Source organism: Brassica napus, chromosome C3 (assembly GCF_020379485.1).
Source record: "Brassica napus cultivar Da-Ae chromosome C3, Da-Ae, whole genome shotgun sequence".
NCBI lineage: Eukaryota > Viridiplantae > Streptophyta > Magnoliopsida > Brassicales > Brassicaceae > Brassica > Brassica napus.
Window position 1 is genome coordinate 9,744,932 of NC_063446.1, and position 27,490 is coordinate 9,772,421.

A 27,490-nucleotide genomic window follows, 5' to 3' on the forward strand; every position below is an offset into this window, starting at 1 on the left:
AGATGAAACGGTGACTAAAATTTTCTATTTCTAATGTACTATATCGTTTTATTTAATATATAAGATTAACGACATCAGTTTTTTTCTTATTTTTAGGGTACTAAGATTCATTGCTCATGCAAGAATGATCACATGTTTCGTGTTGAACGTGATTTGCCTTTGGGAGTATGGCGTTTAATTACAAACTTTTCGCTCTCAAATGCAACTGGTCAATACCGACCAACCAACCAGGCTTACAAGATGTCTATTATAGGCGACAGTAAGATTAAGGATTCAGATTTCCATTGCGATGATATGTTCTTCTCTTTTGCAAGTTTTGAAGATGTTGGTAATGGGAGTATTAAATCACACTTTTTGATCGGTTAAGTTTATCTTACAATCTATATTTTACATTGCAATGATGTTTTAAGTATAAGGTACCAACATTTTTTTCCTTTCGTGACTAATTGCAGAAGTAATCGGTCAAGTTGAGAGCCTTAAAGACGTTCAAACTGTTCAAGTTAAGCAAAAAGACAGGAAAAAAGTTGAATTTCGTCTACGTGACACCAAGTAATTTGTTTTTTGTACACTGTAGCTTATCTTTAATTTATGTTATATTTATGTTTTTTCAACACCTTAACTGTATTAGGGGTGAGCCTATTGCATGTTGTCTGTGGGGAAAATATGCAGAACAAATTGAATCTCATGTTCAAGAAGCAAATGACCCAAATATGATTTTGGTTATAAGATTTGCAAAGATCGGATTTTATCAAGGTAATACAAATAATTTAAAATGAAAATGAAACTCTCAAGGATTGAATTTATCTTCTCAAATACTCTTAATAATACTATTTGTTTTCTTCTTTATAGGAGAAGTTCAAATTACCAACGCATTTGATGCATCCTTGGTTCTGATCAATCCGGATTTGCCTGAAGTCATTGACTTTCAAAAGCATGTAAGTAAGTCTATGTTTCTATATTTATATGAAAAACATTGAGTCGTGACCAATAATTATATTGTTTTGACTTAGGTTGCCACAAAATGATACTGCAATTACTCTTTTCAATCAAAATTCAAACAGTAAGGCAATCAAGGCGTGGACTGGAAAGAAGTTGATGTCAAATCAATCTCAGAAATATTGGTGGCCATGAAGGTATAACTATTTCTACATTTATATATTTTTAAACCATTTACGTTACCTATTTTAATCTTGAACTAATTATGTTTGTACAGATTGAAAGCTGCAAAATCATTGTTTCTATTGAAACAATAGATACAGATTGGGGCTGGTTCTATTTTGGTCATGACAGGTGTAACAAACGTGCCAAGCAAATTGTTAGGGATGATTCAACAAATTTGACAGTTGCAGATAAACCTTTATGGTATTGTAAACGTTGCCGTTGTAATGTCACAAATGTGTCTCCAAAGTAAGTTTACCCATGGATTGAGTTTCATTTCTGTGAATGTATTTGTGAATAATATTTTACGGGAAAATCAACTAAATCTAATATGTGAGTTTTTATGTTGTACAGATACAAACTGCATATTGTTGTGCAAGACGACTCAGGTACATGCAAGTTAATGTTGCTGGATACTGAAGCTCAGGCCATAATCGGCTGCAAATCTGTTGAGCTATGGGATGGGTCATATGATGAGGTACTGCCGAACCATGCTTAACATTATTATATGATTTACATATCATACTTATTGTTTCTGCTAAACTTTGTTTCTTTGACTAACTATGTTCTTATTATTTACTTAACCCAGATTGAAGATCCAGAAGTTTTGCCAGGACCAATCAAAGAATTAGTTGGCCAATCTTTCTGTTTTGGAGTTGCTTTGGAAAATGATAACGTGACCAACGGTTCTGATATATTTGTGGTCTCTGAAATCTGGTCTGGAGATAAACTTCTCAAAGCAGAATCACATTCTGTTGTCAGCAGAGAATCCTCCATGATCTCTGGTGGCGAGGTTAATGGCTTATATATCAATTTTATAATATTTATTTGTATATATTTTATTTCTTAACATGGAATTTGTGTGCACTTTCATTATTTTAGGTTTCTAAGTCGGATCCAAACAGTCAAACAACTTTTGAAAGTTGTTCAACCCCGTTCTCCAAACGCAAAGATGGTGATCTACCTGACATGTCCTCATCGTCAAAGAAACTGTGCACCAAGATTGTCAAGGTGGAGAAATCGAAAAAGGATTAGTTTGGGATGGTTCTAAGTGATGAAGTTCGGTGGGTATGGATGCAGTGTTCTGGAGTAATTTGATTTTTTTCTATATCTAATCTATTAAAACATAGTCCTAATTTTTATCTACTTAAAAATGTTGTCATTAACTTTTGGACCTATTCACATCTCACTAAAGATGAATGTAACATCCCTTAATTTTTGGACTTATTTTTATTTCCAATATTTTTGTTAGTAACTACTCTATATCTGCTGAAGTTTATTAGTATACTAATTAAATATAGTAACTACAATTGATATATGTAGAAAAGATATTTCTATTCACAAAACTGCACTTGTTTATCTAGGAATATGCAAGATCGGGAGCTATTTTCTAAACTTTATTGATATACTATATATACTAATGATCTTATGTTTACGGAGAATGATTAATATGTTTAAAAATATTTATATACACTAAATTGTACTTATATCATAAAGGAATATAACATCACGAAACATCTTTACAAATTATTTATCTATACTTTGTTAGTAAGATACTTTCACCTTTTTCAAGATATAAAAGTGTCGATAATGAAAGTTTTTTTAAAAAATATTCACATAATCAAAACAATACTATAAGTTCTATTTATTTTAGAATCTAATCTACTAATTTAGGGTTCTATTTTTTTATCTACTTACAAATAATCTAGGTTGGACAATTACATTTAACTAGCTTTACTATTATTTTTACTTATATCTAATTTAATTATCATTAAATATATGTATACCCTAACCTAAAATTAAGGAACGAAATAATTAATCTATTGTTTTTTAAACAACGAATTCAATTTATATTAACACTACTTTTAAGTAGATAATCAATTATATTTTATTTATTAATATAAAAAGAATTATATATGCCTACTAACTCATATATACAATTTTACTTTAATTCAAATGCAAGAAACAAATTATTTAAAACTCAGACCAAATACATAATAATATAATTCTTATAGATAGAGTATTAAAATTAGATATATATATATATATATATGATAAAATGAATAATAATAGTTATTAATATTTAATGATATGGTGGAACATGTTATTATTGATATTTTTTTATGAGCGTAGTTTTACGGGTTGTTCCAACAAACATAAACAATATTTGTCAAATAACATAAAACATACTTTATGTTAGGCTCGGGCCTTGGGTACAGGTTGGGTATTTGAAATTTTGGTTCAAACTTATATCACATCCTATGTCTCATTCTGGTAAATTTATAAGTACAGATCGAGTTTGGATATAAGACACTGGTTTTGCTTCTAATTTGTATCACATCATAAAATCCATAAAGTAACCAGATATTGTTTCAATTCAGGTTATATTAGTTCAGTTCGGATATATCCGAAGTTAATTCCAAAATTTTAAAGCAAAACATAAGAAATAAACTTATTTATATAGAATTAGATATTTAAGGTACTTATTGAAAATTTAAATACTAATTTATGATATAATTTCATAATAAATATAGAACTGAATATTTGAAGTATATATTTATGTTTTAAGTATTTATATTTGTGATTAATTTGGACTTTCATATCGTTTTTTGGATTTTTTATGTTTTTGTTTTGTTTTTTCGGGTTGCCCGTTCGGATTCGGCTAATAACACTTCGGGTTCAGATATATGATGTACCATCCCACAAGACCAATTCTGGGATTTCTTACATTTCGTATTTGGTGTGGATCGGGTTTTTTTGGTTTAAGTTCGGTACGGATTTTGGGTTACGGATATTATGCTTAGACCTATTTTCAATAAAGAAAAATACGATTATATAAAGTTTTTACCAAAATATTACCCCGCGCTAAAGCGCGGGTCAAAATCTTGTTTTAAAGATTATTAAACAAGAAAATTTAGAATATGAATATTAATAATAACAGTTAATCCTAATAATTTTATTTTGTTGAAGATATTTGTCTAATAAATTCCTGAAAAATTAACAAACGACACATACAAAATTTACTTACATAATATTATAGATTTTTTTTTTTGAAAGAATGTTAATTTTATTCAAATCAAAATGGCTTTTGTACAAACTAATGCAACTAAGATCTAGTTTGTGAAAATTTTGAAGCCAAAAACAGCACTAATGTCTATTCTCTAGTTTCAAACCAAAAACCATAATATTATGTATTTGTTTTGTTATGCCAGCATTTTAAAACCGGACAATGAAACGCTTGTTAGAAATCTTAAGGTTTTATGACATAATTGTTGAAGGTATGTTTCACTCTTGGGAAAGCATATTGGAAATTATCGTTCTTTCAGAAAATGGGCCTGCCTGATACTTGCCATTCTTTAAATTGAATGCATCTGAAAATATAAAATAGGCCTTGCTTACGTTGCTTCCAGGGCAACATGATTGTTTATCCAATTAGTAAACGTACAATAACCCACAAGTCTACAACAACGATACTCACTAGCACAAGCTTGTTTATTGTTAGAACCTACTGTTCTAACTCAGGCTGTGCTGCACAACATTGTGTTTGTGGAGACATGGATTTTTGAATCTCCTCAATAAACTCATAAACACCCACCAAAACTTTGAAGGTTATAAATACGACTCTATGGGGTTGTAATTTATTCACCCACACAATGCATGTCCTTGTTGCTTGTGCGTAACTATACTAGTAGAGATCGTATTAGGGTTGATCAAAGCTCCAATTCATGTTATGGAGTGATTCACATCCACGATACCTTGTTGATCTTCTTCTTCCTCTTTTTCCATGTACATAAATAATCAACTTCTCTCGATTTGGTGCTTCAGATGTTATTTGTTTGAGAATACGTAACATTTTCTTGTTCTTTTACTGCTTCAAAAGGATTTCGTGAATGTTAATTAAACATGTATTATAGATATATTCATAGTAATTCGCATTCGTCCTTTTTTTCTTCTTGATCATTCTTTGCCATATCTCCATTAAGAATCCATGTCCCATCATCCGCTTGAACCATACCTCTGTTCTCAACAACCCACCAATGACTAGGCACTAAGTACTTATCTTGAAGAGCATCTAATTCCTTGTTGACCAGCGCGATATCACGGTTAATCTCAAGCTTGAACTCCGCTTGGTTGTGTTGTGTCCCCGCCACGCCGTGCAAGTAAGCCTCTAGGTTATGGAAATGCGCCAAGTTTAGAGACCGTTTCAGATACTCTGATTTCAACGTGTTGATCTCAAGCTCCTCCCCTACATCTCTGAACCTGAACACCGGGTAATGCGGAATGAGATCCGGGACATTTGTTATTCTCAAGATGTTGAGTTTTTTTAGAGACTCGACCAGTCTTCTGAAGTTAAGGTCACCGATGCGGGGACTGCCGAAAGCAAAAACCGTGACACAAGAAAGCCTGTCTCCAAGACTTGTTGTGGTCTTAGGCCATTCGTTATGGAGAAAGTCTGTGGCTGATAAAATAGATAGAACTGCGCCCAAGCTATGGCCTGTAAAGGTGATACTAACTTCTTCATGTTTGTACAATTCTAGTAACCTTTTGAGCTCTCCTTGAACCTAAAAATCAAAAAAAAAACAAGCCAGTGGGACGAGAAGTAATATTTTCAGACACCAACCAGTCACAGCAATCCCAAAGTCTGAATGTGAAGTTAGTAAGGGAAAATGTTTTCGAGAGACACCTGTTCTTGTGCACTGGTCTTGTCAAAACGTGAGTGTGTATTAGAGGTTGTGTAAAGAGACAGCCAACCATTGGCAATGCGAGGAGGGTCATTTGGATCATTCGGGTCAGTACTAGGGAAAACCGAGGTAGCTAATTCAAGTGGGAAATCAAAATCGTTAGCCCATTCGTACAACTGCATTGTCCCTCGCCATGCTACAACAATGTCTCTTCTCCCTAACAACTCCTTGCCTTCGTCTGTAGCCACCGCAGTGTAACCTAACCAGTTAGAATCTTTGTTCCATGCTTCCCTTGACAATGAGTTGATTAAGAAACATTCCGGTAACCTTATCGACGATGTTCCATATATGTACTTAGTCACCTCGTACCTGGACGATAGCATTTCCTCACATGTTTTATATGGGGGGGGCGGATAAAAACTAAACCAAAATTTCTCAAACCGAAACCATATCATATAATCAGGGCCGACTTAGCAGGAAGGGCGTATAGTGCGACCGTCCTGGGATCCACTCCAAATCTAGTAATATTAGGGGTCTTGATTCTTTACATTAGCATGTTTGGTATATATTTGGACAATATTAAAACATGACATTATTAATTTTAAGTTGAAATATCAAATAGAAATGTATTTTTTTACAGATGCTTGAGTCAAAAAGCTCAAAACATATAAATTAAAAACTAACTATAGGGCTCTGAAATATTTTTTCCCAAGGGAACTGGAACCATTGAGCCCACCCTGCATATTATAAGTAGATATATATCGGTTACCTGAAAGGGTTGGCTTTGAGGTAGCCGGTACGAGCAAAAAGCTCCTCCTTGGTGTAGCAGCTATCTCCTACATATTTGGACCGACGGTCACTATTAAAGGTAACGTATCCGACCTCAGCCATGTCGCCGTAGTGGAGGATGTAACGGCGTAGATCCAAGTCAAGAGGATCAAGTAAGTCTTTCCATTTGCTATCGCCGCTCAGTTGCTTCCATCTCTTAGCAATATCTCCCACCATTTTCACTTTTCTTCTGATCCAAACGTCCTCCTCTTCCTCTTTGTGGCCTTGTAAAATTTGTTGGATTTTCAAAATGTTTGGATAGTTAATGCGTGAAGTTTTGGTCCTTAATACATGCTCTTCACATAAGTTTTGCCTTATGTTAAAGTTTTTTAAGTGTATATTACACACGTTATAATAGGTTCGATATGAAATTAATAAATATAACAAATATGTGCAGAAATTAAGCCCAAAATGTAATTAGTATAAATATTAATTACATTTAAAGATAAAAATCTGAATCACAATCACAAGAACTCCACAAATTATTTATTCAATTGTATAAAAATCAATATGTAGACCGAGAACTATGAAGTAAGAGATGCGTAGAGAAGTAAGTTCCAAGTGTCAGGGAGACCAGGGAGACACCAATGGCTACAGTCTAGACCCTTTGCGATACCATTGTAGAGACTTGGGTGTGCGTCTTTGCGATACTCCGAGAGAGTTGTGAGATCAAGAAGACGGACAGGTTTCTTGATTCGGCTCAACACTTTATTCACCACAACCCAACCTAAGGGCAATCCTCCTGGATATCTTTGTCCCATGAACGGCTGAGTTTGGCCCTTGCACGACTTCAATGGTTCGTTCCACTGCCTTCCACTGTTTTGAAACACAGTTAGTATTTTGAATTTATGCTTTAAAAGTCATCAGCTATCATTGCAAAACACTTATATTATTTTGAATCTCATCTCTGTAAGGTACCGTTAGTTTTAGACGGAGGGAGAGAGAAAAGAAAACTTACTCGTAGTGAACAGGAGAAACACCTTGAAAGAAGACTTGAGTGCGTGAAGGGTTAATGTTACCGTTAATCCATCGAGCCCATGTGTTTAGTCCTTTGTAAAAAGCCACAAGCCTGTTCATGTCTTTGTACAAGGTGTTTCCTTCCCTCATATAATCCCACCTACCAACCATTATTGTACATTTAACTAATTATAACAAGCATTTTATAAAACACTTGAAGAATATTGTCAAAAGAGAAAGAAAGAGAGAGGTTTTAAAGGCTTAAGTAATGTGAACGTACGGCTGGATTCCGTCAGTGTGAGTCCACCAGTGCCATGAGTTGAAAATCAGAACGTCCATGCCAAGCCAAGCATTGGCTTGTTTGATGGAGTCAAGTACAAGCACTCGTCCTGCCTTTTCTTGAACCACATCTACTAGAAACTGTGTTCTGTACAGAAGAATTGTCACTCCATAATCCTGCCCATTTTTCATTTAATCAGTTAGCGATAAAACAAGACTGTTAGTATTGTAACATCAAATGAAGCTATTTGGTTTATGTTAAAAAGATACGGAATTCTTGGACACTTAATTTTATCTACTTGTTAAAAGATGTCACTATGTCAAAGATCAAATTTATGTAACCGTTATTAGTTTAAACAAATTGACCACATGTATACATATTTTCTTTGTAAAGACCAATATGTAGACGTATGTTATCTTAACTCTTTCTGTACCATCATTTAAATTAAATATAGGTTTATTTAAATTAGGTAGCCAAACAATCACTGCTATCATGGGTTTTCTACCTTGCAAGAGCATGTCAAATACGTATATATTCAAATATTTGAGCGAGGCATTCGTAGAAAAAAAAACAGAACGTAACTTCATATTTGTATCCTAACATTGATACTGAAAAGTGAAGAAATACCAATCAAATTATGTAAAACTGAAATATTACTTTTAAACATGTATATTCTGTTGACCAAAAAAAAAAAAACATGTATATTCTTATATTTTCTTGAAGTAAAAGAGAGAGAGAGAGACACGTAAACCTAATGAAGAAGCTAAAGATCGAAGTCAGACCCAACGGAGACAGACTTGTCACTGTTAGCTACTGTGTAGTCGTGTAGATATGTATATGGAGAGATCCCAAAAAACAATTGCGTAAAAGTAATTAATTAAATTCGTGAAGGCCCACTTACTAATTTATTATACACTGTGATTAGAAAACGACAATGAAGAAAGAAGACGTTGACCTAAAGTGGTTATCAAAATCATATTGTGCATGGTGTCTTAATGAAACAATCTGTCGTTTGTGTTTGGTTTCTACATCCATTAGATGTTTCTTTAAAGATTGGTTAATAACTACGTACGACTTATGTCAGAATGGTCCATATTTCAATTCTCGTAACCTATACTTGTCTTGGCCACAAATATATTATCCTTACAATTTGCAATAATTAATAATGATACTATACAGGATTATCTTAAGCAACCAATAGCTTAAAAATAAAAGATAAGAATTTGAGAAGATATATTACAGATGGTGACATTGCAGGAACTCTTTTTCAACATCAATGTAAAATATGTCTCAGTTATGACTCATACATATATAGAATAAAGTCATTAATTAATCTCTTTATTTCCATTTTTTTAGTATTACATGACAAGTGTCTGTCGAATCCCAAACTTAAAGGAAACTAATATGTTATGTAACTGATCTCATTTGACATCTCATATATCATGCACGACTGGAAATAACTGAATGTCAAGAAAATTAATATTTACAGGTTTCATATTGGAGTTTAATCACTAGAATCATTTGTGGACAATTTTAATAATTATCCCAATAATTTGGTCTTACAAAACAAACTATCAACGTCTGATAGTTAATATTTTTTGGGAATATATATCAATTGTAGAAAAGTTTAGTCAAGTTGGTATATGGTTTACTACTTACATGTGTTTCGTTGGTACTGAATTGATGTTTTAAGATCAATCGATGAACATTTCCATAAAAGTACAGTTTTAAGTTTTTAACCTAAAAATTAATGAATAATTTAGATTAATATAATCAATTATAAGATATTCTGCACAGTATTAAAAAACACCTCCTCCCTAAAATATCAGATGAGAGAATTCAAAATAACCCATTCTATAATTGACTTTAGTCAAGAATTTTATTAAAAAATTAACTATGCATTGTTGTCATCAATTAATTCACTTAGAAATGTAACAAATGTTTATGTTCGACGGAGGTTCCGACGGAGGTCAACGTCGTCGGACATTTGTGACGAATTACCGACCAATTTCCGACCAAATCCAAAAAATTGAAGTCATCGGAATTTCGTCGGCCATTTCCGACGGAATTCCGACGAAACAAGGGTCGTCGGAATTTTCCGACGACATTCCGATAAAAAATGTAACCGTTGTAGTCGTCGGAAGTTCGTCGGTATATTCCGACGAATTTCCGACGACATTCCGATTAACAGTAAATTCGTCGGAATTCTGTCGGAATTTTCCGACGAATTTCCGACGAACCATGTGACCGTTGCCGACAAATATATATGACCGTTGTATAGCCGTTTGAGATTGGACAATACCGACGGAATTCCGACGGACTGCTTTACATCCGTCGGAATTTCGTCGGAAAGTCGTCGGAGAGCCGTAAGCAATTTCCTATAAATACAACCCCTCCTCATTCAACTCATTCACACTTCATTCTCTCTTCATTCTCTTTAGTCATAACAATTTCGTGAAAATCATGTCTTCAGAAGTTTATTATCGTTCGTGGATGGATAAACCTCATTTGGATCTGAACACCAATTTGCTTACGGAAGAATACGTTCAAGGGATTGGAGAATTCATGAGGCTTGTTCAACAGCAACCGGATGCAAAAAGTGGTATGTTAAGATGTCCCTGCTCTTCTTGCAATAATAATAAGGTTATAAAAGAATTTGATGTTTGGACTCATTTGTATATGAAAGGGTTTTCACGTAATTATAAAGTTTGGTACCTTCATGGAGAAACTGGTTATGAATATGGTAGCACTAGCGAACCTCAGCCTGTTAGTGAACTTCAGCCTGATATTAGGTTAGAAGAATCTAGAACGGATATAGATTATGGTGTAGGTACTGAGCAGATGGTACATGATCATTATAGAGGGGAAGAACCAAATCCCGAATCTAGGAGATTTTTTGACATGTTGGATGCAGGAAAACAACCTTTGTATCAAAATTGTAGAGATGGTCATTCAGTCTTATCATCTGCAACTAGATTAATGGGTATTAAGACAAACTATAATTTGGCTGAAGAATGTATGGATGCGATTACTGATTTTGTCAAAGGTATTCTACCTGAGGATAACCTTGCACCGGGTTCATACTACGAGGTTCAGAAACTTGTTGCAGGTCTTCAACTACCGTATGAAGTGATAGATGTATGTATTGACAACTGCATGATCTACTGGAGAGCGGATGAGACACAGAATGTATGCAAATTTTGTGGGAAACCTCGTTATCAGGAGACGAGGGGAAGAGTTCCGATCCCATTCAAAAGAATGTGGTATTTGCCTTTGACGGAAAGATTGAAGAGGTTGTATCAGTGTGAGCGCACATCAAAAGCAATGAGATGGCATGCAGAGCATTCCACAAATGGTGAGATTAGACATCCTTCAGATGCGAAGGCTTGGAAACATTTCCAGTCAACATATCCAGAATTTGCGGAAGAGAGAAGAAATGTTTATCTTGGATTATCTATTGATGGTTTCAGCCCATTTGGAAAGCATGGAAGACAGTATTCTCTATGGCCAGTTATTGTGACACCGTACAACTTACGGCCGAGCTTGTGCATGTGACGAGAGTTTTTGTTTCTCTCAATTCTCGTCCCCGGGCCAAATCATCCTAAAAGATCACTAGATGTGTTTCTTCAACCACTGATATATGAGTTGCAACAACTATGGGCGCATGGTTTTGAGACATACGATGTTTCGTGCAAAGAAAACTTTCAGATGCGGGCAGTACTTATGTGGACAATAAGTGACTTTCCAGCATATGGTATGTTATCTGGATGGACAACACATGGGAAGCTATCATGTCCATATTGTCAAGATGACACAGATGCTTTCCAACTAAAGAACGGAAGGAAAACGTGTTGGTTTGACTGTCACAGACGATTTCTACCACCTGATCATCCATACCGCAGGAGTAAGACTTCGTTTACGAAGAACAAGCAGGTGTTTGATGGTCCACCTGAGGAAGTTAGTGGGAAAGATTTGTTGAAGCAGTTTAGGTATTTTGATGCAGAAAGGACGCCAGATGTAGGTGGACATGAAAACATTCGAGTCAATGCGGTTGGAGAGCTACATAACTGGCACAAAAAGAGTATTTTCTGGGATCTGCCATATTGGGAGAGTCATCTATTGCGGCATAATTTAGATGTCATGCATATTGAGAGGAACTTCTTCGATAATCTGATGAACACAGTCCTTAACATCCAAGGTAAAACGAAGGATAATTTGAAGTCAAGGTTGGATTTAGTCGATATTTGTGATCGTTCTGAACTTCACGTTGATGAGAACGGTACGGCCCCTTTTCCCATTTATCGGCTGGATGGTGCTAGAAAAGAAGAGTTCTTTGATTGGATTACAGATAAAGTGAAATTTCCTGACGGATATGCATCAAATTTGGGGAACTGCGTTGATAGAAGCGAAGGAAAGTTTACTGGTTGAAGAGTCATGATTGTCATGTAATTATGCAGCGCCTCCTTCCGTTTGCTTTTTCAGCATTATTGCCACGTAATGTTCATGAAGCAATTGCAGGTATATTATATTTTTACAATTTAATTTATTTTTATATTTAACAATTATGCTTATAAAAACTTAATACTTACGAAAATTATGTCTTTTATCTATGTAGGGATTAGTGTTTTCTTCCGCGACTTATGCAGCAGAGTAGTGACTGAAGAGGGTATTAATAATTTGAAGACAAACGCACCAGTCAGCATGTGCAACCTTGAGAAGATATTTCCTCCATCATTCTTTGATGTAATGGAACATCTTGCTATTCATCTCGCAAGAGAATTGGAACTTGGTGGTCCTGTGCAGTACAGATGGATGTATATTTTTGAGCGTTATATGCATCATCTGAAGAAGATGGTCAAAAATCAAAGCAGGGTGGAAGGATCTATAGTGGCACAGGTGATCAATGAAGAAACTGCAATCTTTGCTGAAAATTATTTTCCACCAGAAGTGCATACAAAACACCGAAGACCTGCTCGGCATGATGATAGAGGGGAGAGAGCAACATATCATGTTACTGTCCCAAGCATGTTCAAGGAAATAGGACGACTTAGTGGAAAATTCACGAAGCGGAGACTTACGGACACTGAGCACGCTCATTTGCAAACATATTTGCTCACCAACTGTGAAGATGTTCTACAATATGAGAGGTAAAAATATTTATTCATTTATTGTTAGATTAATATTCAATAAATTTATTTCATATTGATAATATTTTTGTATATAGTGTATATATGGCGGAGTTGCGTATGACTCACAGGCATGCAACAGAAGATGAGCTTCGACAACTTAGAGATAACGGATTTGCTGCGTGGCTTCGTAGTTATGTGAGTCATATATCATATTACCCTATGCCAATGATTAGTTTAAATTTAATATATATAAACTAATTAACTTTTCAATCATATATGTTTTTAATTTATAGGTGAATGATGGTTTGGTCAGAGGTCTTGTGTTCGATGATTAGATACGCGAATTTGTGCAGGGACCAAACTATGTGGTCAAATCATATCCTAAATTTTGTACGCGAGGATATGCATTCACAAGGAAAGGTCATTCTAAGACAACATATGATGCTGGTGTTTCATCTTCCTCTGGTGACGATGTCTACTACGGCAACATAAAAGAAATATTGGAAATCCAATTTCCTGGAATGGTTGGATTGCATTGTGTAGTATTCTATTGTGATTGGTATGACACCACCCCTGATAGAGGAGTGAAGATTGATGCGTTTGGTGTTACATCAGTTCATTCGCGGCGGAAACTTCAATATTATGATCCCCTCATTCTTGGTTCGCAAGCTGATCAGGTATGCCAATCTATTCATAATTTTTTACCAATATAATTAATTAATGTTATATATTTTACTAATACTTGTATAATTGATATGTATAGGTGTGCTACATCAGTTACCCTCGGGTGACGTACAGAGACGATCCATGGGTTACTGTAACGCAAATCAACCCAAGAGGATGAGTGGATGGAACTTCTGATGATGATGAACCATTGCAACCAGAGTCTACCAGCAACGCCCAGGCAGTTGAAGATTTGGAAAATGTTCAACTTGTTGAGAATTTGACTGTGTTTGGACATGATGCTGTCATGCATTCAGAGCCAGAAGCCGAGGTTGGGGAGTTTGATGAAGATTCAGAAGATTCTGATTAGTTTTTTTTTTTTTTTTTTTATTGATCCGTCGGAAATCCCTCGCAATATACCGACGACATAGCGACGACATTGGGTTTCATTGAAATTTGGAAAGGTCGTCGGTAATTCGTCGGAATATACCGACGACATTCCGACGAACTGGACAAGTTCGTCGGAATGTCATCGGTATTTTCCGACGAATTACCTACGACGTGTGTTTCTAAAAAATTTCAATCATAAAAATCTATAAATTTAGATGCCAAAACTATGAAAATAACACATAATAAGTGTTTAGTATAGTATTAGATCGCAACCGTTCAAATATAACAACTCATTAAAATATTTATGTATGCATATCATTGTTTTCATAACATCTCATCTTAACATTATATACTTATATAATCATATTCATATAAGCTTACACTACAAAAAAAGTTTGTGTAAAATCGTTTTATAAAACATTTTTATTGTTAAATCTTTATGCAAATACTATATATATTATCAAAGATTTGGATTTTGTATTTAGAAACTTGAAATCAACATCCTAAACACTATGTCGTCGGAATTCCGTCGGAATATACTGACGGACACATTCCGTCGGAATATACTGACGGGCACATTCCGTCGGAAATTAAATTTGCCCGGGAGAACCAAACCGCTTGAAAATTTTCGCGAATCGGCATTTGGTATATTTTAATTATACCGACGGAATACCGACGAACCCGTGTCCGTCGGAATCTTCAGATATAATAACCCTCCTTCTTCCTTCTTCGTTATCTCCGCCTCTCTCCCTCTCTAAATTCCTCTCTCTACACCGGCGATTCCTCCCTCTACACCGGCGATTCCTCCCCCAAACCCTAAATCATGTAAGAATCATCCCAAACCTTCTTTAATCTCAATTGTTTAGGGTTTTGGAAGTTAGATCTTGGATTTTAGGTTGTTTGATTGATAGTTTAGGATATATAAGTTAGGATTGTTGTTTGGATTGTTGTTTTAGTTTTTTTTGGAACATTTTTTTATTTTTAAAAACGTTTTTTGATTTTTAAAAACGTTTTTTGATTTTTTAAAACGTTTTTTTGATTTTTAAAAACGTTTTTCAAGTTTCCAGTAATGAAATATATATAATAAAACGTTTTTAAATTTTTTTTAAAATATTTAACAACACTTTTCTATATTTATAATTTTTTTATAATTTTGTATACACACATATATATATATATATATATAAATCATGTAGAATAAAAATTTTAAAATTTTTTATAATTTTTTATAAGTTTCCACTAATAAACTATGTATAATAAAACGGTTTTAAAAAAATTATAAATATTTAACAACATTTTTCTTCATTTATAAATTTTTTATAATTGTGTATACATATATATATATATATATAAATCATGTATAATAAAAAAATTTAAATTTTTTTATTATTTTTTATAAGTTTCTAGTAATAAACTATGTATAATAAAAAGTTTAATAGTTTTTTTTAAAACGTTTATAAAACCTTTTGTAGATATATAAATGAAAACATTAAAAATAGAAATGATTTGAAAATATGTTTGATGTATTAATTTTTTTTTTAGGGCCGAGGATGAACCCCGCCCCGCAGCCCGTCTTCGACGTAGTTCGGTGAGCAGTTCCCGTGCATCGGGATCGTCTCATGACTTGGTCCCGCATATATTCCCGCTCCAGCTCCCGCTGCCCCTCACGCTGCTGCTCAACAGGATCCGGGGGTCATGCCGGTTCATCTATTGGTTCAACAACCAGGTCGAGAGCATCTCCCGGTTCTCCAACCCAACCCACGACAAGGTCATAGCACTTGGTTAGTATTTTTTTTATTTGTACCGTTATATTTTTTTCCTTTAATTAACTTGCTAACTTGTATTTTTTTTAAAGGTTCACCAAGTCGAAAAATGGTATTAGCCGGAGCATCAAACAGATGATGTACTCCATGCTCCGTTTTGGATATCCAAAGTGGAGTGTGATCCCTTCCGACGAACGAGAGTTGTGGTTTCGTCAGTTTGCGGTATAGTAACTCTTCATTATTTTAAAAGTTTTTACATTTTTTTTAATATATTTACTTATTAAATTGTGTTTGTTTTGTAGCAAGAGTTCAACTGGCACTCCGATCTTAAGGAAACAGTCCGTAAGAAATTCAACGAAAAAGCCATGGACTCTTATACAAAGCAGATAAACGCGTGGAAGACAGTTTGGCAGAAGAACAAGAGGCCACGGTTCATCAACGGGACGGTGTGGGAGCAGTTGATAGCTCATTGAGAGAAGGAAGAAACTGCATAGACGTCTTCTAGGAACTCCAAGAACCGGAAGAGCGATCGTGGCGGGAAAGGTATGTATGTGCACAACCTCGGCGCTTGCTCTATGTCTACTAAGGAGGATGAACTTGTAAGTTTTTTATTATTATTTATCTTTATATTTTTTAAATAAATATTTTATATATTCCTTGGCTAATAATGGCGGTTTTTTAGATCGAAGCAAATGACGGTAATCCTGTTGATCGTCTCAAACTCATTAAGGTGGCTCACACTAACAAGACGACTGGTCAAATTCAGGACCCCATGATCAAAGGTGTCGTTGATTTGGTGGAAGCTGAAATAGTATCTCAATCTCAGCTTCTCTCTGATGACGGCGACTCTACGGGAGCTTCAACCAATTTGTCTCTATTGCAAATAAATGAGATGGTTGAAAAGGTAATTTTTTTTATTAATATTTTTTTTTATAATGTCGATTACTAATTTGTCCTTATTTACTTACTTTAAATATTTTTGTAGGCGGTTCCTAAAAGGAAAGGAGGCCGTTTAGTTGGGTTGGCCCGCCGTGCTTCTTCGTATCCGGCATCTTCTTCGCAAGCTCCGTATGCCGATCCCATGATTCTCGAGGAGCTACATGACAAAGATGAACGGATTGGGGCATTGGAGGAGCAGAACACCACTATCCTTTCGGAGAATGCCACTATCCGTTCGGAGAATGCCACTATCCTTGTTGAGTTAGCATCCCAGAAGAAGTTCAACACCGAGATAATGCAGAAGCTAGATCGTTTGATGTCTTCGAGTACATCTTAGTTTTTTTCGGCTTTTTAAAACTTTCGGAATGTTTTTTTTTCTATTTCGGTTTGTATAAATTTTAAACTTTCTGAATGTTTTTTTTCTATTTCGGTTTGTATGAATTTAAATTATATAATATTATTAGTTTTAAATTTCTGATTTTTTTTAATTTATTAATATAAAAAATATATAAAAATGCAAAATTAATTCGTTTTTAAAATTGGTATATACCGACGGACAATGGTCGTCGGAATATACCGACGGACAAATATCCGTTGGAATGTACCGACGAACCAATTTTCGTCGGAATATACCGACGAACAAATATCCGTCGGTATATTCCGACGACCATTGTCCGTCGGTATATTCCGACGCCCAAAGTTCGTCGGAATACACCGAGGAATCCACTACGTCGGAATTGTCCGAGGAACGTTCTCCGTCGGTACATAGTTTTTCCGATTAACTCTGGTCTCGTGTGTCCGCATCGTAATATCGTCGGAAGTTCGTCAGAATGACGTTTCTCGGTATTCGTCAGAAAGTCGTCGGAAGTTCTGACGAAATTCCGACGAATTTTTTTTTTCCGACAAAACAATACCGACGGACAGGTTCGTCGGAAATTCGTCGGAACCGGTCTATTCCGACGAATTTCCGGCGATTTCGGCCATCAGAGTCCCCATGTTTTCTTGTAGGGTATATCAACAACTATTTTCCTACAAATTAATAATATAAGTAGGGTTCTACTTTCTAGTGGTGTTAGGTTAGGTGTACATGATAAAGCTAAGGGGATCTTCTGTAAATCAAAGAAAGAATGACCAAAAATATCAAAGAATCTTCAGTAGCTCAATAAAACGTTTACTTTAAAGTGAAGTTATTGAGATGTGAATAGGAAACATAAGAGAAAAAAACAGGCAACAAAATAAGAGAATAAGAAAACGAATAAATAAATCAAAACCTGGAAAGTGAGTGAAGTGAGAGGCTGGCTTCGACTAAGAGAGTACTTAGCATTAGGAAGAGATGCATGAATCAAACATGCCAACGATTCAAACATGTTGAGACTCAGTGAGTCACCAACCATCATTATCTTCTTCCCTCTCATTCTCCTCATAAAGTTCACCCCATCGAATCTGTAAATTCATTCGATTACTAATGTATTTGTTAATTTCTCACACGAAGATAAACTAGTGTCGTATAAACTTTGAAAATACATTTTGCTTAGGCAAATACAAGATATTATAGTTTTCAGTAATATCAATTTTCACTATACTTGGTCAAAACAATACAAAATTTTCACTATACACATATTTTGTAGCTACTACTAATTTCACATAAGAAACTTTTTGGGACATGATAGACTTATCTTATGCAACATGAGTTTTTTTTATGCTTTTCAAATGAATACATACTCTTTGCCTCTTAAACAAAACTTGTTAATTTGTCAATTGTGAAACACCAGTAAACGTTTGTTGTTACATATTGCAAAAGTATTTTATAAAACAAAACAAAAAGAAGTTTTATATTTTAAAAGCAAACACAAAAGCTAGCCTTTTAACACATGTGAAACTGCTGTACCTGGGAAGAGAACATGAGAAAGGTTGCCATCGGAAGTGTTGATAGTTAGTGTCTGGTCGACCCGTTTTCTGGCAATTGAATTCAGGGTTGATGAAGGGACAAGAAAAAGGACTATAGAGAGGATATGAAGAATCATAGACCCATTTGCCTCTAAACCAATTGCATGATCTCTCTTCTCCCAATAAGCTTGTGTTGTTTTGTCCCAAAAAATGTTGTTGAGATTGTGCTAATAGCTCAGGGAGTGAAGAGAGGAGTATGAGAAACAGAGAAGCTAAGATGGGTTGGAAGCAGAGTCCCATTCTCTTTTGCTGTCGCCAAGAAAGAATGAGCAACTTATTCTTCAAGCCTCAAGCTTTATATAGATTTTTTTTTTTTTTGAACAACATTCAAGCTTTATATAGATAAAATAAAAGTATTTATCTCTACAATTATTTTCTTATTTACATTTCTTGTTTAATTTTGTGTACATAAAAATATATATTTCAGTCGTAGACAATCATTAGGCTTAAGATATAATAAAGGTCGCTTGAAATTAAATCCAACCAATAGAAGCTGAACCAGACTTTTTGTAAAGCCGGTAGTCAACATATGACAAACAGAATTAAACCAAATCGCGTTTTCTCAGACGATAGTTTAACAAAAATTAAATTATAGTTAAAATAATAAATCTAAATAGAATAATAGTAAACACTAACGCCTGAAAAGTAATATATATTTAGCAAGTATAAAATAGTTTTTAGCAAAATTAAACAAGTATAAAATAGTCAAAAATAAGAAAAAAATTAAAATAATAAAAATAAGAACACCATAATTGATAAGAAACACGTAATAATTGTAATAAAAATAAGAACACCAACAATATAAAAACACTAATGCATAACAAATTACTCAAATAATTTAAAACTTTAGAGAGATGCTCTTATAATTTTAATTTTAATAATCTTAATTTTAATGAGAACTTTATTGAGAAAGGTTAACTAACAGAGACCCGTATCGGTTGTTGAAAAAAGTTTAGTTTTTCTAAAACAAAAAACAAGATTAGTTTAATATTGATTATTGAGGGATTCGTTATTTCACATCAATCATGTTCCGCATTTTCTTAAACGTTTTAAATCTATTTAACGGTATATATTTACCCTGCGCAGCCATTGGTGAACATGCATGTTGTTGAAAATGAAAAGACAAGGATGATGTATACATGTAGTTGCAATTTGCACATGTTATGATGGGTTTTAGGGTGCCCTGCTTTGCCAACTCGACCACCACTTACTCCAAAACTTAATCAACTTTTCATATTTATTTCTTTATAACTAAGCTTTGTTTATCTGGTGATTTACGTAATTCATTGGAACTAACTGTTTCAATTTTAAGCCTTTATTCAAAAAAAAAACTGTTTCAATTTTTGACTAGTTATACAAATTAAAGTAGAAATAAAGGAACAAACATGCCTATTTTTGTAAGCATCAATTCCATAATGACTCACCTAAACTAATTCAAAGTGTTAATGATTATACCTTCATTAGCAAGCTGTGATTAACACAAGAAACTCCCAAAAAAGCAATTATTCATTCATCAACAAGTTCAATAATTACTTCAACCGCCAAGTTATTAGTTTACATAAATATTAAAAAATATTGCTTCTGTTTCTTGCCAACCTATAAAAAACAAGAAACCCAAAATGTAAATAAATAATAAATTAGCACAACAAGTCTAGGCTGACGATACTTTTAGGAGATTGCCGGATTCTGAACTCTTACAAAATAATTTGAGAAAGTGACTATAGTTTCCTGTTTGAGGAGATATACGGCTGAGATTGTCCCAAACATTTTAGATTACAATTAAAATATTATCAAAATGAAATTTTAGGGAATGAAGTGGAGTGGTCCTTCTTATGGAACAAATTGGAAACGTAAAATAGACCAAACAAGCAAACAATTATTACACAACCACCATAGGAAAGAATTTCTCCCAAAAACATGTGTACTTGAAATCATACAAAGTTAAAAGCACCTTACATAGATGAGAGCCCTACTGATTATGTAACCAGGGGAAGCTTTTAGGCTCATGCTTCTTATGTTTGCTTACACATTCTTTATTTATAAAGAGAGTCCCTCCTACAAACATTTGTACTTGAAATCATACACAGAAAATAAAAATCTTATAAAGATAAGAGCCTTATTCATTATGTAACCAGAGGAAGCTTTTAAGTTGCTTCTTATGTTTTGCGTATGTACATTCTTTATTTACAAAGAGATGGTGCTTAATTACTTATATTATATGTGTAAACATTAACATTTTATAGAAGCTCCCATTCAGATTCTTCTGCTGATTGGTTTTCCTCAATCCGTTCCGGATTGTCACCACATTCTCTACCATTTACAACATCTTCAGCGTAGCATTGTTGCGCAAGTCGCTTGTATTCTTTTTCTCTGTTTTGCTTCATTCTTGAAAATATAGCGTCTCGGATCTTCTGTAGGACCAGTTTGTCATAAGGGTTTTAATTTCAGCATAGTGATAAATGCAAATAAGAAACAAAGAAAAGAGAGTGAAAGAGACGAAGAACCTTGTAAGGTTTGTGTTTGTCATTCTCCCTCCTGTCAGAAAAAACGCATTCGTCCCTATCCACAATGATACAGCTTTCTTCAACTGATCTTCCACTAAGCTGTCCTGGGACAGAACTCGAACTAGTTTGCATCGAATCCTCCTCTTTAGAGTTGAGTCTTGCTACTTCACCTCGATTAGAATCACTTGACTTTACAGTTCCAACATCATTTCTGAGACGAGTATTATGAACCGTTGATGGACTAGTCGAGTCTGCATCAAGACCACGCAATTTCATTTCACATCCACTCTTTTCCCCATCAGTTACCTCTTGTTCTTGCTTCACATCTCTGTTTTTCCCGCTGAAGCTTTCTCTTTTCTTCTTGAAGGAACAGACAGGAGCGTATTCATGTAACATAGAAACAGGTAATGGCTTTTCCGAAACTACGGAGTCATCTGGAAGCAGATCTTGAACCACATCGGAATAGAATTGCTTCATAGAGTTTCCAACAGTTTGAACTTGGCTCTCAACGTATTTAGCTGTGTCCTAAAAAAAACACATCAAGAAGCAAAGCAAAGAGTTAAAGAAAAGATATACAATTGCTTATACGATTATAGAGCACTTTACCTGGACAATAAGATCTTCAAGCTCTATGCACATTGCTTCAAACCTTTGGTAGACGTTTTCAACCCATGGTATACCTTTAAAATTCATTGTTCTCTCAATTCGAGAACGTTCTTGTTTGCGTTCTGTTCCAGGAAAGAGTTCCAACGAAAAGAAAATTCAGAGAGATAACAAGAAAAAAATATCTTACCACATCAAATCTTTAGTTAGAGAAACAGGTTTGAAAGACAACAGAAGCATGTATATGTAAGAATTATAAAAGATTCCTTTTGTCCATTATCTCAGATTCTCAGAAGAAGAGAACAAGGCTAATGAATGCAACTTCTAAGCAAAGCCTTCTCTGCATAGGTGTTTCCAGTAAAGGAACGATTACCCCCAAATCCTAGGAGCATTTTAGAAGCTTTGTTCCTTGTTAAACAAAAGATCTTTGTGGCTACAGAAACAAGCTATCTTTCTGTATCCACATGTTTCTATATTTCACTAATAAGTAAACAAAACCATGTCTTTAATCACCAGAAATAGAAAGTTCAAACTTGTCAATGATCATGTGGACATAGGCTCAAGAGAGACTACTACTTTATTTTTATTTTTTATCAGGAGCTTTCTTGTAAAACAGAAAAATCTTTGTGACTGTAGAAACAAGCTATCGCTCTGTATCCACATGTTTCCTTTATTGCTCTCTCTAAGAAGTAACAGAAAACATGTATTTAATCACCGGAAAATTGTAAAAGCCAGAAATAGAAAGTTCAACACCAAAGTTACCATGTGACAAAATCTCAAGAGGGACTACTTTTTTTTTATTCAGGAAACGTAAACTCAAGGTTATCTAGATCATAAAACTAACACAGCTCATTGCTTCATAACGATCATCAACTAGGTCTTCCATTAATTAGCAAAAGAACTGAACATGTATATGTACGGAAGAGTTAAGGTTGGAGCAAAAATAGAGAGAGAGAGAGAGAAGCATACCTTCGTGAACTTGGCAACCTAAAACGTGTTAAAAAGAGATATTCGCGACAAAGAAGAAACCACGTGAAGAAGGAGAAGAACACTAAAACCTGGAATCAATCAGAAACTGAAAACTAAACACAGAGAAGAATAATGTTTAGGATAGGATCTTAAGAGAGCGAGAGACGGATCATTAACCTCAAAGCTACGTAACTACAAGGGATCAAATCCAATTCTGTTTTCTCACTCGATTGAGAGATTTTGTCATATTATAATAAAGCAAGCAATGTCCAAAACTCGAAAACTTTTATCACAGGAACTCACGGTTTGGTTTTTTTTTTTGGGCCCAGAGACTGCGTTGACAATTAATTATTTTTACAAAAATTATAAGGGAAATAGTGAAACATCTGTTTTTTTTTTCTATCTCAGCACGTGGCACGCAGGTTGGGATTCCATTCCACGATTGGATTCCAATATGCAAATCATAAAAACCTTTCATAGTGACTTGTTGAGTTTTATTAGTTTTTTTTCTTGGATTGTAATAATTATATGTGAGGGATAACTATAAGATTATGCAAAAAATGATTTAGGTTTTGGACGTTAAGAGGACTTTTAGTTGTTTGAATTAATGTTTTCACATTTGGAATCCAACCAACTTTTTTTAACTTACACCAAAAAGTAAAACTAAATTTTTGGAAGTCCGTCCGTCCACCGGTGACAAGGTAACTCTGGTTAGTATACGCTAGAGTTAAATATTTAAATAGTAAGTTTCGAATCTGAGATATTTAGCACTTTTTTTTTCGAAATCGCCTTACCATTCGACCACATTCAATCCAACTAACTTTTTCATAAAGAATTTGTTTATATTTTAACTGGACTCAGATAAATTTATTTTTAATTGGCCGTAATTAAAACTTAAAAGTGTTTGAATCCTCCTGACTTAGTAGGAGACCTAGTAGTGTCAAGACCCGGTTGCTTACTTTTTTTTTTCATATTATGAAACAAAGGTTGTCATTTGTTTAATCGACTCTGTTTATTCCGGTTTAGGGGAGTTTTCTTTTCTGATCAACCCGGTTGAGGGAGTTTTTAGTTTCAGAAAACTAGAAAAGATATCTCTGATTTAGGGGTGAAAACTGGTTTAGAAACAAAATCGGTTTCGGTTTAAGTGAAATTCTGTTCTTTTTTTTTTCCTGACAGGCGACAAGTATCAAATATCATAGATGATGGCACTAAATGATGATACACAAATTCGTTAGAGGGATTATAACCGGTTTTATTAATGGGCCGTCTTACACAGATCGTACTTCCTAGGGACTAATTAACAATTTAGTAAAACATAGTGAGAATACCTGGAATAGAGAATAAAAAACCGGGGGATCATTTTGCAATTATACTTTAAAATATTTTGGGTTCAGATTTCGTTTCAACGCATCCTAAAAACTTTATTTTTTTTTTATGAAAACGGCAGTCACAGCCTCGTAGGGTTATTGCTGTTCTTCCTCCTCCTATCGACTGCGGCGGCGACGAGGCCGAGAAAACCGACACGGCGGAGAAGCCATCTTTCAAAACCTTTACATTTCACTTTTGATTTTACCAAGTGTCGGTGATGGCCTCAATCTCGACATGGTTCAGATACATGGCACACAAGCTCGAATACTCCCTCACCCTCAGTCTCAAGGTTCCTCTCTCTCTCTCTCTCTCTCTCTCTCTCATTCTCTGCGTTTCACTTCCAATTTTTGTAATCTGGGAAATTGGTTTTAGAAACGAATTAACATTTCTTTAGCTCTGCATTCGGATTAATTGAATCAATATGTTCATTAATCAAAGACATAATCACATGATTTTTTTAATGAAAAAGGTAGAGACTTTTGGTTCTTGGATGCCTTTTATGTAACTATATTGATTTGGATCCAACTCACAGTTACCAAAGTTTACCTCTTTTGTCTGAAGCCGACAACTTTACAATCTCAAGACAGTATATGCTTCATATGTAGTTGATTAGTGTTTTTAACTCGTCAAGTTACATTTGCAGAGTCATAGGAGAGAAAAACTGAGTGACCGCGAACTCATTCAAATCATCTTCAAGAATCTATTCCATGGGAAGATAACCTACTTACACTCGGGCAAAGGACCAGAAATGTCCCCAACCATGGCAGCACACGAGAACACGCTTCTTGTCCGTAAGATACCAATTGCTAACACCAGGTATATGTTCATATACGAGAGCCTTAAACCTTTTCTTTTGTGTTCTATATCTGTTACACCTTAATCGTAGTGGCTCTTCATCTCATATCAACAGAACCTATAGTGTCACTTGTACAAAAGGTTTCTTATTTGTCTGTTTACATAATTTGACACTGAACTATGGATCATTGCACTCTTTACATTTTAGGTATCTGTTCGTTGGAGATGCTGTGGTCTTAAAGGACCCAAACGATTCAGATAAGTATCTGGTTAGAAGATTAGCAGCTGTAGAAGGATTCGAAATGGTATCAGGTGATGCAAAGGAGGAACCTTTTGTTCTCGATAAGGATCAGTGTTGGGTAGTTGCTGAAAACAAGGATATCAAACCTAAGGTACTTACATCACTTTCCTCTTCTCCAAAGCTAGCACCAAAGTACAGTCTATATTGACTTGATCACACTGTGTGTGGCCTTTGAACAGGAAGCATATGATAGTCGAACATTTGGTCCAGTTTCAACAGCAGACATTGTTGGAAGAGCTATATATTGTCTGAGAACAGCCGTGGATCATGGTCCCGTTCGAAACAGGTGACAACGAGACTTAAGTCTTTCTTGTCTCTTAACAAAGAGCTTTTCTGGTTTGTTTACTTACCCCTTAAAATGCTTTGAAAACAGTCACACTGCGATGGGACAAGATTCTCCAATCCTGGCAGTAGAATTGGACGTGGACGAGATGGCTAAAAACCACAAGGCACAATAAAGAGAGAGAGTGACACTTTCTTGTTTTTTTTTGTTGTGTCAAAGCTTACATTGCGTTATTTGTTTGAGATATGAGTTAACGAATAAACCATACAATGATGATGATGAATCAGAAAATTTCACGTTCCAGAACAATATGTTACTTGTGGCACATATGTGATATGTTGCGACTTGCTTGTTATCGAAGACAAGCTGTGCAGCTTCTTGGTATCGTTCTATGGAAAATAATATTAATCATCTGTTGTTTAATTATTGGGAATTAAAAAGATTTTTGCTTTTACACACAACGTAAAAGTTCAAGGCATTGAAATCTAAGTTGAATTGTTATGGAGAAGGCGATTCTTCACCCAATCGCCCAAACAATAATTCTAATCAAGTTGTGATCTCTTTTGATATTTTCTGTAACTATTTTTCTTTTCTTTTATGGACTACATATTTCTTTACGACAGATTGGAAAAATAGCTTTATTGTCGTAACCAATGCTTGAACAAATTATCATATTTGTTATGAAACAACGTCCTCTCAAGAAACCACTATAGATTCAAGATGATCTGAAGGAAAGAAGATTGATGTTGCCAGATGAACTTTTCAGTATTTGCATTTTGATACATTCAGTATTTGCATTTTGATACAGTATATTTGATATCAAAATACATTTCTGAAACCATGAATTACATCATAGAACAGCCGGCAAGTCAGGTCAAAAAAGAAAAACAGGCGGCAAGTCAAAATAGAAGATTTAGTTTTTTTTTTCATTGTAGATTTAGTCATATCCATATAATTATTGAAAATTGGTTTTCCAATTTTTTACGGTTAAATTAATATATTGGTTATATTGGACGATGAAATCCATATAATTATTGAAAATTGTTTTTTCTTTCAACTTTTTAACGGTTAAATCAGTATATTGATTATGTACTTAAATATAAATAAATATATATCCTTTATATACTAAACCACAAGTCACTTGACAAATCAAAATACGACATGTGACCAAACTTTTTAAAAAAAAACTAAACAATCATAAATAAAAAAGATAGTTACTGAATGAACTCCACGATGTCTATTTAAAAAAACTGTAACAATTTAAATCTTTAAATTTTCCTGATCACTAAGTACATGGAACAAACGATTCATCTTCTATATTTTATTTGACTAATTTTCTACTATGTTGGCTATATTTTGTTTCCCAATCGGCCTTTCTTCTCCTATTCTCAATCTTTTCATATCTTCATCACATTTTCAGAATTTTATCTTCTTCTCAAAGTAATATTACCTTATTCTTTTTGTATGATTCAGGTTGAAGTTATTTTACTATATTAGTCATAGGAAGATGAAAGGACAACGAGGCTCCACAAAAAGATTTTAAAATCAGATCATGTGAATACTAAAGTAAATATCTCATCACTTTCCTTTCAAATATCAATGGAAAGTTTCCATGTTGCTGAGTTTTTTCTTCTTATTAATTGGTTCGTCATGGATATATGGAAAAATAAAGGCTACCACTTGCTACTAAGAAACATGAAGATGTCATATCGGCAGTGCTAGGTGGAAGAAATTGAAGTAATATGTTGTCAACAGAGGTATTTTGCCTACTATAGTTGTAAATTGTTATAATTTTGCTATATATATATTATATCCTCAGTTTAATGACTATGCAAATATAAGTTAACATTCTTCATCATCTAATCTAATCATTTAATCATCATTCTTCGTACATTCTAAATCTAAAAAAAATATAGTTTTAATACATTCAT

At 34.3% G+C, this 27,490-nt stretch overlaps 5 protein-coding genes across 6 annotated transcripts; 2 read left to right on the top strand and 3 right to left on the bottom strand.

Annotated features, from left to right (window-relative positions):
* The first annotated feature begins 240 nt into the window (after window positions 1-240).
* On the top strand, window positions 241-2,193 carry LOC106383827. Its single transcript, XM_013823883.2, has 8 exons — window positions 241-328; window positions 453-549; window positions 629-753; window positions 850-935; window positions 1,214-1,407; window positions 1,513-1,636; window positions 1,748-1,951; window positions 2,041-2,193. The coding sequence occupies exons 1-8, from the start codon at window positions 241-243 to the stop codon at window positions 2,191-2,193; spliced, it is 1,071 nt and encodes a 356-aa protein (XP_013679337.1).
* A 543-nt stretch (window positions 2,194-2,736) lies between these two features.
* On the bottom strand, window positions 2,737-7,080 carry LOC106443455 (phospholipase A1-IIbeta). Its single transcript, XM_013885014.3, has 3 exons — window positions 6,610-7,080; window positions 5,843-6,209; window positions 2,737-5,720 (listed from the first exon to the last, which is right to left on the bottom strand). Exons 1-3 carry the CDS (start codon window positions 6,843-6,845, stop codon window positions 5,079-5,081), a joined length of 1,245 nt encoding a protein of 414 aa, XP_013740468.1. The 5' UTR covers window positions 6,846-7,080; the 3' UTR covers window positions 2,737-5,078.
* LOC106387839 (protein trichome birefringence-like 40) lies at window positions 7,059-19,035 on the bottom strand. Its single transcript, XM_013827763.3, has 5 exons — window positions 18,678-19,035; window positions 18,061-18,232; window positions 7,906-8,081; window positions 7,627-7,785; window positions 7,059-7,484 (listed from the first exon to the last, which is right to left on the bottom strand). Exons 1-5 carry the CDS (start codon window positions 18,974-18,976, stop codon window positions 7,193-7,195), a joined length of 1,098 nt encoding a protein of 365 aa, XP_013683217.2. The 5' UTR covers window positions 18,977-19,035; the 3' UTR covers window positions 7,059-7,192.
* Window positions 19,036-20,813: 1,778 nt separating this feature from the next.
* Window positions 20,814-23,114, bottom strand: LOC106387841. 2 transcript variants are annotated; one of them, XM_013827767.3, is made up of 5 exons: window positions 22,990-23,114; window positions 22,813-22,901; window positions 21,847-21,968; window positions 21,241-21,765; window positions 20,814-21,147 (listed from the first exon to the last, which is right to left on the bottom strand). In XM_013827767.3, the coding sequence occupies exons 3-5, from the start codon at window positions 21,931-21,933 to the stop codon at window positions 20,974-20,976; spliced, it is 786 nt and encodes a 261-aa protein (XP_013683221.1). In that variant the 5' UTR covers window positions 21,934-21,968; window positions 22,813-22,901; window positions 22,990-23,114; the 3' UTR covers window positions 20,814-20,973. The 2 variants fall into 2 exon arrangements, with proteins under 2 accessions (XP_013683221.1, XP_013683222.1); XM_013827768.3 differs by lacking the exon at window positions 22,990-23,114 and having other exon boundaries at window positions 22,813-22,978.
* Window positions 23,115-24,207: 1,093 nt separating this feature from the next.
* LOC106387843 (mitochondrial inner membrane protease subunit 1) lies at window positions 24,208-25,868 on the top strand. Its single transcript, XM_013827770.3, has 5 exons — window positions 24,208-24,469; window positions 24,824-24,996; window positions 25,184-25,367; window positions 25,456-25,562; window positions 25,650-25,868. The coding sequence occupies exons 1-5, from the start codon at window positions 24,398-24,400 to the stop codon at window positions 25,732-25,734; spliced, it is 621 nt and encodes a 206-aa protein (XP_013683224.1). The 5' UTR covers window positions 24,208-24,397; the 3' UTR covers window positions 25,735-25,868.
* Window positions 25,869-27,490: the final 1,622 nt, after the last annotated feature.